Source organism: Penaeus monodon, chromosome 2 (assembly GCF_015228065.2).
Source record: "Penaeus monodon isolate SGIC_2016 chromosome 2, NSTDA_Pmon_1, whole genome shotgun sequence".
Lineage (NCBI taxonomy): Eukaryota > Metazoa > Arthropoda > Malacostraca > Decapoda > Penaeidae > Penaeus > Penaeus monodon.
In genome coordinates, this window is record NC_051387.1 from 46,095,166 (window position 1) to 46,107,665 (window position 12,500).

At 37.8% G+C, this 12,500-nt stretch overlaps 3 protein-coding genes across 38 annotated transcripts in view; 2 read left to right on the forward strand and 1 right to left on the reverse strand.

Moving 5' to 3' along the window:
* The window catches only part of LOC119578997, a 10,530-nt gene extending 5,028 nt beyond the window's left edge, over window positions 1-5,502 (forward strand). The window contains exons 13-23 of the mRNA XM_037926691.1: window positions 240-400; window positions 888-1,084; window positions 1,269-1,391; window positions 1,535-1,648; window positions 1,859-1,991; window positions 2,189-2,412; window positions 3,398-3,528; window positions 3,860-3,895; window positions 4,606-4,830; window positions 5,005-5,150; window positions 5,362-5,502. Of these exons, the coding sequence (XP_037782619.1) occupies window positions 240-400; window positions 888-1,084; window positions 1,269-1,391; window positions 1,535-1,648; window positions 1,859-1,991; window positions 2,189-2,412; window positions 3,398-3,528; window positions 3,860-3,895; window positions 4,606-4,830; window positions 5,005-5,150; window positions 5,362-5,502 (1,631 nt within the window). The remainder of the gene's footprint in view (window positions 1-239; window positions 401-887; window positions 1,085-1,268; window positions 1,392-1,534; window positions 1,649-1,858; window positions 1,992-2,188; window positions 2,413-3,397; window positions 3,529-3,859; window positions 3,896-4,605; window positions 4,831-5,004; window positions 5,151-5,361) is intronic.
* Window positions 5,503-6,352: 850 nt separating this feature from the next.
* On the forward strand, window positions 6,353-8,484 carry LOC119582842. The gene is made up of 5 exons (XM_037931320.1): window positions 6,353-6,628; window positions 6,814-6,984; window positions 7,161-7,291; window positions 7,717-7,797; window positions 8,099-8,484. The coding sequence occupies exons 1-5, from the start codon at window positions 6,391-6,393 to the stop codon at window positions 8,327-8,329; spliced, it is 852 nt and encodes a 283-aa protein (XP_037787248.1). The 5' UTR covers window positions 6,353-6,390; the 3' UTR covers window positions 8,330-8,484.
* Window positions 8,485-12,323: 3,839 nt separating this feature from the next.
* LOC119582851 overlaps window positions 12,324-12,500 on the reverse strand; it is a 37,223-nt gene continuing 37,046 nt past the window's right edge. For all 36 annotated transcript variants that reach the window (XM_037931547.1, XM_037931528.1, XM_037931475.1 and 33 more), the window contains one exon: window positions 12,324-12,500. This exon is cut by the window's right edge and continues 768 nt beyond it. The gene's annotated coding sequence lies outside the window, so the exon portion shown is untranslated.

Genomic DNA, 12,500 nt, shown 5'->3' on the forward strand with positions numbered 1-12,500 from the left:
AGTTGGGATATTCATACAGCATATAAAAATGATAATTAAAAAGCCCGGTATTTCAGCAATAGAATAAAAAAAACTTCCTTCATATATGCTTTGTTAATCACAAATAACTAAATTCCTTTTCAACATGTATTATTTTGTCAGAACATTTTTTATCTCTCTTTACTCACTCGCATCACTTACTGAACAAGTTAAGCATAAATATAAACTGACTTAGAGACTGACTACCTTTCTCCTCGCAGAACCCGACGGCCAGTACAACACAACCAACTTCGGTCAATATATCGCATCATACTTCACCTTAGGGACCGGTAACGACACTTCCATCCCACTCAATTTTGGGCGGGACATCGTCTCCCAGTTGAGAAGAAAGAATTCCACTGTCTTTAGATTCAACTTGCAGGTTGGTAAAAAGAAAAAAAAAAATCAATAGGTTACACTTTCACCTGTCCCAAAGTGAGACACCCTCCGAGATCGCTTTTCAACGTAGAATCGCAGGAAAATCCAGTCCTTTTCAATTGCTCTTGCATTAATCTGTTGTTATCAGATGTTGCGTTAAACACGTAATTTAACCCTCTATTCTCGGCTGACAGCAGTAAAAGTCCTGTAGAGCCCAGGATGGTGTCCCTTGGCCGAGCGGTAATTCCACTGCCGTAGCTGGTTTCAGGGGAGCCAAACATTATATACACGTGTGTGGTTGGTTGAGATTTAGCATCAAAGGAAACTAATGCTATAGAAGACGGTTACAAAAACATAGGATTAACATATTCATCTTTTGCAGTGTCTTGTTTTATTATTTTTTCTAGAGTTTTCTAAAGAAATAACATACAAATCAGGGGAGACTATATTACTACAAAGCTGCATTTTATGATAACACCCAACTCCTTCAGGTACGTACTTCAGGTGCTATTACAAAGGCCTTCGACTCCTTATCAATGTTAGCAACCTTAAGTAGTGCCCGACAAGAAACCGAAATTACTGACGAAGAAAATGAGGAGGGAACAAGTGACACCTCTTTCGTTTCTGCATTGGACAGGGTCAATAAAACGTCCACAATCAACAACACAGACTGCATCAATACCATAAAGTGAGTGACGTGAGATAAGATTGCCTCTGTCAACTGTCAGTTCATGTATGAATATTAACATATTGGAACTTTCTTGCTCTGAAGATGCAGTCTTCTCGCCAAACTAACTCATGTAAACCACTCACGATGGCTGTTTCCATTCATCCTCCCTACCCACTTCAACAACAACTCGTGTCTTTGACAGGTTGGTCCTGATGAAAGTCCAGTTCATTAACGCGAGTACAGGCGAATTATATCCATGTGATCGGTCTAACCAGGCAAATGCTCCACCCCCCTACGTGGAAATTGTAGACATTTACAACAACTCGTGAGTGTAGAAGAGGGGCATTTCTGATGCTTTTGATCGGTTATAGTATAAATAAGAGAACTTTTTAGGCATTAACATATACATATATGCACATTGCATGTACAGTGAAAAGTGAAAGTTAAGAAATAATGTATTCTCTCCAGCATGACCCAGAGATACTGTTACCTGGACGAAAACGTGACCATCCACTCATTTGGCGACCAGATGTATGGCTCTATTGTGACCACCGGAGATCCTAACATCATTCCTGACATTCGGTATGTCAAGTTTACAATAATGGGTTTTTGAGTATGATACCAGCAAAATATGATTTATTTCATTACAAGAGAATGTGACCATGTGTTAGTACATGAATAAGTATAAATCAACCAACATAATTTGTGTATATATTTGTGTGGAGAGAGATTCAAGAATCACTTCACGCCCACATCAGCACAAGAATAACTGATTTTTTCCCATGATTTTAGGGCAATTCAATCAAAGGAGAAATACTGTTGTGGCGGCGTGTTCTATGGGGATTTCCGCAAACCGCTTGTTATTGCTTCACCAAATTATCCCTCCAGCTATAATGCCGACATGCGATGCCCTTACGTCTTCAGGGTAAGCTATTTGGTGTTTTACACGATTGTGATGTACCAGCCAACATTGACATTCTTGAATTTCCTTTTTTCTTTTCTTTTCTTTACAGTAGTGTTGTAACGGGTATTATTATTATTATCACCCACTCCAACTCCATATTCCTCGCAGCTCAAAATCTCAACAAACTTTCCCCTTCCCACACAACTCTCTCCCCGCAGTGCAGTGTGGACTACCCCGAGTGTGTTATCCGCATTGACTTCGAAAACTTCAACCTGGACCCGAACGCCATGCACCGAAGCCGTCGCCAAGCAGAGTCCGGAAACGCCACCCTCGCCCCGTACGTCCCGCCGACCGGACCCGACTTCAACCGGACGATCTGCGCCGGCGAGGATGGGGTTCGGGTCAGCCAGTGCGGGTCCATCTCGGCGGCCAACTCTCGTAGGTGAGTGACATCGGGTTTTCTTTTTTTTATTTGGTGTCTCTTCTTCCTCTGTTTCTTCTCTCTCTCTCTCTCTCTCTTTCATCTTTGTTTTATATGGAGTGTCACCATTCTTTCTATTCTTTCTTTCTTTTTTCCATACTGCTTTTAAAAGGCAATGTCCAAGAAACAGTTCTCAATTTTCATTAAAAAAAATCATTGGTTTAATATAATACATAAGGCCAACGTGATGAGTAGTTTGAGCGACATCGGCCCCTAAAGTGCCTCCTAGGTCTGTCTCTGGCGCTTCTCACAAGCAACCTTCTCCAACACTCTCTATTCCAGTGAGCATGCATTCACTCTTTCTTAGCCATTCCTTTATTCATTCTGTCACGTTTATTACATTATCTAGTGTCTGTCTCCTTCTCTCATTCATTAATTTACTCTCTGCCTTCCATCCATTCCCCACACTTTTTTTCCTCTATCTTTTTCTCTCCCCCAGGTATTTATTCAACCATTTTACCATCTTCCCTTCCTTCTGTCTGTCTGCTCAAACTATACGCATCAATAGCTTTTTGTGGCCGATGCTGGATCCTGTGGAATGTTCTGGCCCAACATGAGACGATTCCACTCTATCATTACTTCGTTATTTATCAGTATCTTCTGCTTAATCTCTGCTGACATCCGCAAATCGAATTTCGTCAAAAAAAAAAAATCATTAGATTCAGCAGCACTGGCTCTGATGTCAGTCAGATTTCCGGCGTTTTTCTAGGATTCAAATTTGATTTGGTGGCGCATTTGAAGGGAGATTTCCGTGAAATATTCCCACAGGATTATATGTATTTGCTGTTGAGTGTCATCAAACAAAATTCCCAAATATAGTATTATGTCAAATAGAAACGGGATTTGCCATCGCCTTTCAACCCATTCACTTTTCGCTGTCCCCCGTTCTTCCATCTGGCGCCCCCCCCCCCCCCTGACTCCTCAAGCCTTCCCTCCTTCCCCACAGTTTCTGCGCGGCCAACCCTCCCTCGCAAGTCTACACAGGATACAAAGAAGTCCTGATGTACTTTAACTCGAACGACGAAAGGCAGAACCAAGGCTTCGTGGTCAAATTCACGCCGAAGGACAAGAGAAAATGTAAGAAGCAAACATGCTCACACGTGTGTGTGCGTGTGTTGTGTGTGTGTGTGTGTGTGTGTGTGTGTGTGTGTGTGTGTGTGTGTGTGTGTGTGTGTGTGTGTGTGTGTGTGTGTGTGTGTGTGTGTGTGTGCGTGCGTGCGTGTGTGTGAAGTGTGTGCGTGCGTGCGTGTGTGTGCGAGTGTGTGCATAATGCAATGTATTTATTCACATTTAATCCTGTTTCTCATCAAGCATACGCATTATCCTTGCATTTTCATTGATTACTCAAGGCAATAGCCTTACGACACTAATGTCCTTTCGATATCATCTTACCTTTCCTCTTCCTCAGGGATTTACTCCGATGCTGAACTCGATCCGGAGTGCGGTGAGTAGCTCTTTCCCATTTTCTTTAAATAGATTATCCATAGATTTCGTATAGTTCCCCCTTATTGCGATCCTAAGATGAACAAGAAAATGTGGATGAAAGTGAATACTCCTCCATTTATTTTTCTGCAAATATCTTTGCAAAACATGTGTTCTAACAAGATATGTCCATCACTGTTTTTCGTAAACCTTTGTATTTTAATTGTTTTCTCTCTCTCTCTCTCTCTATATATATATATATATATATAGATAGATAGATAGATAGATAGATAGATAGATAGATAGATAGATATTTAGATATTTAAATTACGATAGAAAAAAATATATGATCTCCAGATAGATGGCGGTAAATCGTCCAGTAATGTTCATCATAACATAGAACCTATACTTAATATTCTAGTAAAATTTGGTTGATTTAAAAGGTTATCTAATAACTTTACATTAGCTAATTAATATATCTGAGTAAAGCAGCTTGCATTTAGGGTAGAATGATATAATCATTTCCTTAATTTAACTGAAACGAGACAATGATACGAATACCACTAATAGTAATACTACTAAGGCTACTATTACTACTACTCCTGATGATAATGATAATAATAATAATAATAATAATAATAATAATAATAATAATGATAATAATAATAATAATAATAATTACGAAAATGATAAAACACTTTTTTAACAACCTGACTTTGTTCCACCCCCTAGTGTGCGCACACACCCTTCCCAACCAAATTAGAAAGTTCTTCAGGCAAAGGAACAAGAACAAGAACAAGAAGAACAAATCAAAGGCAAAGAACACGTCTCTCAGGCGCGTAAAGAGAGGGGAAAGGAAGAACCTGAAGGAGAAGAGAAAGGCCGAGAAGAAAGACAGAATCCCTGGAAAGAAGAAGACGGAGAAAGGAAGAAACAAGAAGAACACAAAGGAACAAGGCAAGGAGAAAAAGAAGGGGAAGAAGAAGGAAAACAAGAAAATGAACAAGAGAAGAGGAGACAAGGGAAAGAAATCTGAGACTGAGGAAAGAAATGGGGAAAGACGAGAGAAGAAGAGAAATGGAGACAAGAAAAAGAAATCTGGCAAGCAACAAAAGAAGAAAATCGAGAAAGCGAAACGAAAGGGCAAGCTGTTCAACAAGAAGGAAGAGAGACGAGGAAAGATGAACAAGAATGGCGAGGAGGTCGACAAAGTCCAGCCTGATGAACGCGCTCTTAACGGGAGGACAAACAGGAAGCGACAGCAATATCCATGGCTGGTGAGATCTCATTTATGCGCGTGTGTGTGTGAGTACGAACGCGCGTGTGTGTCTGCGTGTGTTATTGTGTCGGCGTATCTTTGATCTAAAAAGCTAACGACATAGCAATCACCTTGCGAGACCAAAACATTCCCAATGGCTACAAATCTTGCAGGCAAAGTTTGCTTGCAATAACATCAGCCATACTGAGACCTCTCTCTCTCCTCCGTAGGTGAGCGTGACCCAGTATGAACGGCCTCTCTTGGAAGGGAAGAGCACCTCGGACCGCCCCATTGAAAGGGTCTGCGGTGGTACTTTGCTGAGTGATAGCTACATTCTCACAACCACGTCCTGTTGTACTTACTGCGGGTGAGTGTGCTCTGCTGTCTATTATGGTTGATAGTGTACTAGCCTGACTCCTTTTTTTCTGTTCTCTGTGTTTTGATATTGCCTTTGCCTGATTAACTTTGTAAGGATTGGTAATGTTTTCTTTCTCTCTCTCTTCTCTCTCTCTCTCTCTCTCTCTCTCTCTCTCTCTCTCTCTCTCTCTCTCTCTCTCTCTCTCTCTCTCTCTCTCTCTCTCTCTCTCTCTCTCTCTCTCTCTCTCTCTCTGTTTCCCTCTTTTGTTCAACAAGTCTGTTTTACTCTTCTTACTATCTGTCCTTTTGCATTTAACTGTCCGTTTGTGAGTTTCATTTCCATGCCTGTCTTTGTTATTAGGTCCAGCTGATTTTGGCCGTCTGTCATTCTCAAGTGTTTAACGCGTTTGAGTCATTTTATTTGTCTGCCTTTGTGGATCTTTCTAAAGTTTGTCACTTTGTTATTCTGTGGAACTAGTTTCCTCTCTCATTTATCCTCTCTCTATTTCTCTTTCTCTCTCTCTCGTCTCTCTCTCTCTCTCCTTTTTTTCAATTCTTATAATTGTAATTTGCTGCATCATTTCATTATTCCCCCCCACTTTTCAGTCCCATTTGGGCAAAGGCGAATAACAAGAATTCAAGAAAGAAGAGAGACGCAGAAACAAAGGGAAATAAACAGAAAAACAGAAGAAACAAAAACAAGGATAAGAAAAGCTTGAAAAACAAAAAGGCCGAATCCAAGGAAAGAAAAAATAATAGAAATACAGAGAAGAAACGAGCAAACAAAGACCAAAAGAAGAAAAATAAAAGGAAGAACAAAGAAAGCAAAAAGAAGGAAAAGAAGGAGAAGGAGATGAAGAAGAAAAACAAAAAGGAGAAGGAGATGAAGAAGGAGAACAAGAATGGAGAAGGAGATGAATAAGAAGAACAAGAAGGAGAAGAAAAATATGAAGAAAGCGATGGAGAACGCGCCACGAAGGCAAAAGGACAAGAGGCGCCGCCCACTGAAGAAGGACGTGGGCGCGATCATCGGCGAGGGCAGCATCAACATCAAGAAACTCGGGGACGTCAAGCCACTGAAGATCGGCGGCATCTTCATCCCGAGCGATTGCTACGACAAGATGGGCAAGACGGAGCTAAGTACGGACCGCTGTTCGGTTGCTGGCTGTTGACGGTCGCCTCTGGCGTCATGACTGTTTCCAATACTGGTGTCCTTATTATTGTCATTAGGATTAGTGTTGTTACGTCAGTATCATTGTTGTTGTAGTTGTTATGTCTCCCTTGACCTCCATTTCATTTTCCTGTTTTTTAATGTCACATTTCAGAAGGCGAACCACTGTACCCGGTCGAGTGTCCGGTGCTGCTTAAGCTGGAAAACAAATTAGAGTTCAACAGGTTCGCTAAGCCCATTTGCTTGCCGATTTTCGACAAGATCAAAATCAACAAGGAGAGAGCAGCTTCCATCGGCTACGGAGTCAGGAAGATGTCGAAAGCCGGTAAGTTGAGCAGCCTCTGGAAATGAGTGTGTGTGTGTGTGTGTGTGTGTGTGTGTGTGTGTGTGTGTGTGTGTGTGTGTGTGTGTGTGTGTGTGTGTGTGTGTACATATATATGTGAATATATATTTTTATATTCATATATATATACATATATATATAACTACCTTTTTTAACAGAACCCTCCAAGATACCGGCTGAAGTGATTAACATGCGCGTGCTGAAGAAGTGCGAGAAGAGGCTGAAGATGAAGCTGGACAAGACTATGATCTGTACGAAAGGAAAGAAAAAGAGCGGACACATGTGCTTCGTAAGTCAGCCTCTTCCCTGACTTCGCCCCCCCCCCTCTTTTCTTCTACCCCTCTCCTGACTTCACCCCCTCCCCCTCCTCCCTTCTGCTGCCCCCTTCCCCGGACATCACGTTCTTTTTCTTTCTTTCCTTTGTTATCGTTTTGTTAACCGTACTTCAGTGATGTACTTTAGTTATTTTCTTTAGTTATCTTACCTAGACAATATTCAGCAATATTTCTACCTTATCAATGTAGTTAATCAAACTACCTCAGTTGCACTCTTCTTCAGTCTCACCTTACTAATATTCTGACTAAAATTGCCTTGATGATATACTATGCAAGACTTATCGTGTTAATACCCTTGCTTAAAGTGTGAATACTTTTCACGGCGTACCAAGCTGCCCAACTAATATTCCTTACTAATTTTACCTTTCAAAACCTGCAGTTCGACGAGGGAGCACCTCTTCTGAACGTCAAAATCACTGGCAAAGGTTACAAGCAGCATGCTAACCTTTATGCTGCTTTGGTAAGTTGTCAAGCATGTAAACATAAAAACAGAGTGAATGAGTGTGTGAGTGAATGTATCATAACAGATCGTGGCAGTTATGTAAGTGTAGAAACATCGTTACATGTATATACCTGTTTATATGTGTGTCTGTGAGAGAGAGAGACACAGAGAATATATATACATATATATATATATATATATAATATATATATATATATATATATATATATATATATATATATACATATATATATATATATATATATATATATATATATATATATATATATATTTCTTCAATTGTTTTTTCTTTTTTTAGGCCGTGCCTGGTTGCAAACTCGAGAAGAAACAGAAAGGCGACAAATACAACCCGAGGAAGTACAACAAGTTCTACATCGACGTCTGGATCAACATCAGGAGCTACAAGAAGTGGATCCTCAACCTGGTGTTCGGGGGAGAGAAGGCCAAGGCGTGTCAGCGACCCAAGCACTTCAAGTCGGTGCCAGACATTGCCCAGAAGTACGAAATTGAAGACCCTTGTCCGTATTAAGGACGAAGGACCGCGATCTGGTCTTATCTGATGCGACTTGCTTGGGAATATTCTTAGGGTTATGGTGATGGAATAGTTAATTGTAGTGTTTCATTTTATTTGGTGTAGACCTACTGATGATCATTTATATCATCAGCATAAAAAAAAATTAACTTTCAAATACTTCTATATATAGATAGTTTTAAAACCTTTTTGTTTTCCTTTTTTTATACAACACAAAAAAATCTACGGCATTTGTGAGATGATGAATGCTTTTGGTGACCCATAAATTTGGCGGTCACTGATAATTAAGCTTCAATTATAAGAAAACTAAGGGATTATGAATACCTTAACATTTGATATAGTTTAAATGGCTCGTATCTAATTATATATATATATATATATATATATATATATATATATATATATATATATATATATATATATATATATACATATATATTTATATATATATATATATATATATATATATATATATTACTACTATTCCGAAACATTAGATTTTCATTCGTGCAATTGACACAAAAAACTTGCCTTCAATAATGGACTTGCCATTAGTCTGTCTTTTCTGGGAGTTTCCTTACTCATGATAGATCCATATTGCCTGTAAAATTCATGCTTCATGCAGTGTATCATAAGGTGCAATAAACATCTGTAAGTACAGAAATTACTGTGTATTATATAACCCAGAAACAGCAATACCGAGCGAGCCCTAGACACCAGAGCAGTTCTAGTGGCTAATGAAATATCATCAGTTGTTGCTTCGATATAAAAGAGGTTTGTGTTCCTAAACATCTTACAAACGAGTCGGTGAATCCAGATCTCATTCCCCTATACACACGTTTGTCTCGCCAATGCAAGGAAGGGGAAGCGGAAATTCCACTTAGATTACATATATAAAGATTATTAGGGTAACATTAGATATCATTATCACTATAATTTCACCTTGCTAGTAACATGTATCATTTACCGATTCCAAGAGGATATCTTCCCTACGCACAAAAATAGTGCATGGATACATGTCATTCTCTTGCCAGCCAAAGCTCACAGTGCAAATATACACGTACCCAGAAGTCAAAGGCTTAATTGACCCCTGACCAGATGCATTTGCAAATGTAAAATACTCAAAATACGCATTAAGTTATATTTCTTCTTATCCACGCTTATAAAACAGTCCATAGTGAATTATGAACTAGCTATTGAATCCTTGATATTGTTTATGTGGTATTCTGCGGTACATAATGATTACCTATTGTATGAATTCAACATTACAAAAGTTAGTATTTTTAGAAGTTTCGGTAAGTTGGGAGGACAGCGATCATAAATTTCTATTTGCCTAAACGATTTGATGATATCTTTACTTCTGTGAACTTCAGAATGTCTGTGGTATTGTTCCAGAATCCTTTGGGCCATTAAGAGTTCGTACTATCAAAGTGAAAGTAACTTTGTCCAAATCCTTTAAAAGAGTAACAGCGGTAGAGATCAGTGGCTGTGAACTCTGTGGCCAAGGAAAGGAATAGTTGAATGGAAAATAAAAAGTATTTTTTTTCTCTTCAGAATTGTTGAGGTCAAAATTGCATACGTACTAATAGAAGAGCGATATTACACTCAAATGCCAAGGCACTGCAATACTTGCCAAATATTCAGAAAAAGAGTACCGAGGTGACCCTCTTCACGTGCCTAAACACCCATTTGCTGTTGGATGGAACGGCTTTTCAGAGTATCATACGTTATAAGGCTTGTGTAATTATTTTGTGTTATTTCAATTAATTTGTGTTATTTCAATATATATATATATGTATATATATATATATATATATATATATATATATATATATATATATATATATATATATATACCCAGTCTGCTATGATTTTAGTTTAGTTTACAAATTTTTTTTAGACACGAGGGGGTCCATTACTAGGCCTGATCTCCCTCATTTACTCTTTTCCTTGTTTTTTTAGGAAAGACATATTTTTTTACCATTACTTATATTCGTTAATATTATAATTGCCAAAATATCAATAGTAATAATGATAACAACAGTAAGGATAATATCAGAAACTGAGCAAACAAGAACTCAAGAAATCAACTATAGTCAGATAACCCTATTAAACTGATCCTTGATGACTAAGCAGCGGTAGAGCCATCTATGTAAACAAACTCCACAAAACAAAATTACAGTGGACAGTGCAAGTAGCAACCATGGAGCAAGCTTGGTTTAGTATTGGTCCTCCGGCTCATACTTGCAGTGACCTAAGTTCGAGTCCAGGTCAGGGGGGGGGTTGTTATATATCTATATCGATGCGGTATTGCATTATTCCATCTTTCATATATATGCCTCAGTACATCTGACTTCGGTTTTGATTTTCTAAATCAATTTCCACCAAATGCCCACCTATGCCGCTATCATTACTCATGTATGAGTAGATAGGTAATGTCTATGGACCTAGTTAGATCCTAGTTGCACACTCTATTTGTGGGTCGTGTGGCATGGTTGGTTTAGTACTGGTCCTCTGGTTCATACCTGGAGTGACCTAGGTTCGAGTCTTTGGTCAGAGAGGGTTATTACATATCTATGTCAATGTGGTATTGCAATATTCTGTGTGTGTGTGTGTGTGTGTGTGTGTGTATGTGTGTGTGTGTGTGTACGTATATATATATATATATATATATATATATAATATATATATATATATATATAATATATATATATATAATTTAATTTCATACATAACACACACACACACACACACACACACACACACACACACACACACACACACACACATAAAATATATATATATATATATAAATATATATATATATATATATATATATATATATATATATATATATATATTATATATATATATATATATATATATATATATATATATATATAATATATATATATATATATATATATATATATATATATATATATATATAATTTTGCAGCAATACATTTAAGGCTTTTACGCAATGCTTCAATAGCTACAGATGAAAAGTTAAACTGCACTTCTCACGTTCTCATCTAAGAGGAGATTAACATTGCATATATAATCTGCTTTATAACGACTACAACTTCATTTCCTTTATCAGCTTTAGTTATCAACGCGCCATACATGTGAGTGATTTAGCAGCCAAAAATTTGCAGCTGAGTAACCATTAAAACCGTCATTCATGATAACTATTAGTTATAATTTTTACAACCGTAAATTAATCATCTTACACACTTTCCTAATCTTACACATTTTTTTTCGATTTAGGATTATTGTTTGCCACCAAAGCTAGTGAGATTAGTCGTTTGGAATATACTGAATTGAAAACTACCACTGCATTATTTGACTAATTTCGACTTTGATGAAACTGCTGAGCGCTTCATACAGTTGGCTCGGAGTGCGTATCTGGTCTTCAGTCTTTTTGGTTTGGGGACCATCAAAAGGAAGACATTGGAAACTAGTGACCTTGCTTAGCCTGACAAGAATGATAATAGCAGTAAAAATCCGTCTCACAAATTCACTGCATTACAGAGAGAAGTAAGTTCCCGAAATACCGTGTTCTTCATGAGTTTTTAGCTTATATTTTAGCAAAATTAAGTATATCGCACGGTAATGCGTTATCAAGTAACAAAAATTTCAGTATATACAGCATATGCTTTAGTGCACACAGGTATCTTTTATTTATACAAGTGTTTTACTGCTAGGTATCTTGCAAGAGTTACATATGAGGAATAATAAGTATTGTAGCAACACAAATTCAATTATTAATGATCTCCGACAAGAATTCCATGACAAAAAAATGAAAAGACTTCTATGAACATATAAGTCTAATAAGGGAGAGCTGGCATTCCTTCTGATTATTGTGGTTTGTGAGCAAAAAGATGTCAGCTGTCTCTTAGTGAAAAGGATAATACTGTTAGTATTACCTATGCTTGTGTTTTCAGGTCTATTTACCTTTTATTTCATTGCATGGAGGAATGGAAATGCATTTCATCGGTAACTTTTTATTCACAATTTTCCCTTATTTTCAATATATGTAAGTTAGGTCGTCAATAACCACCAAACTTATGAATCATCGACGTATTAGATCTTTGCTTCCGTAACTCAAATACATTTAGCATCCAAATGTAGAGCCTGTTAGCAGATTTATGATTAAAAAAAAAAA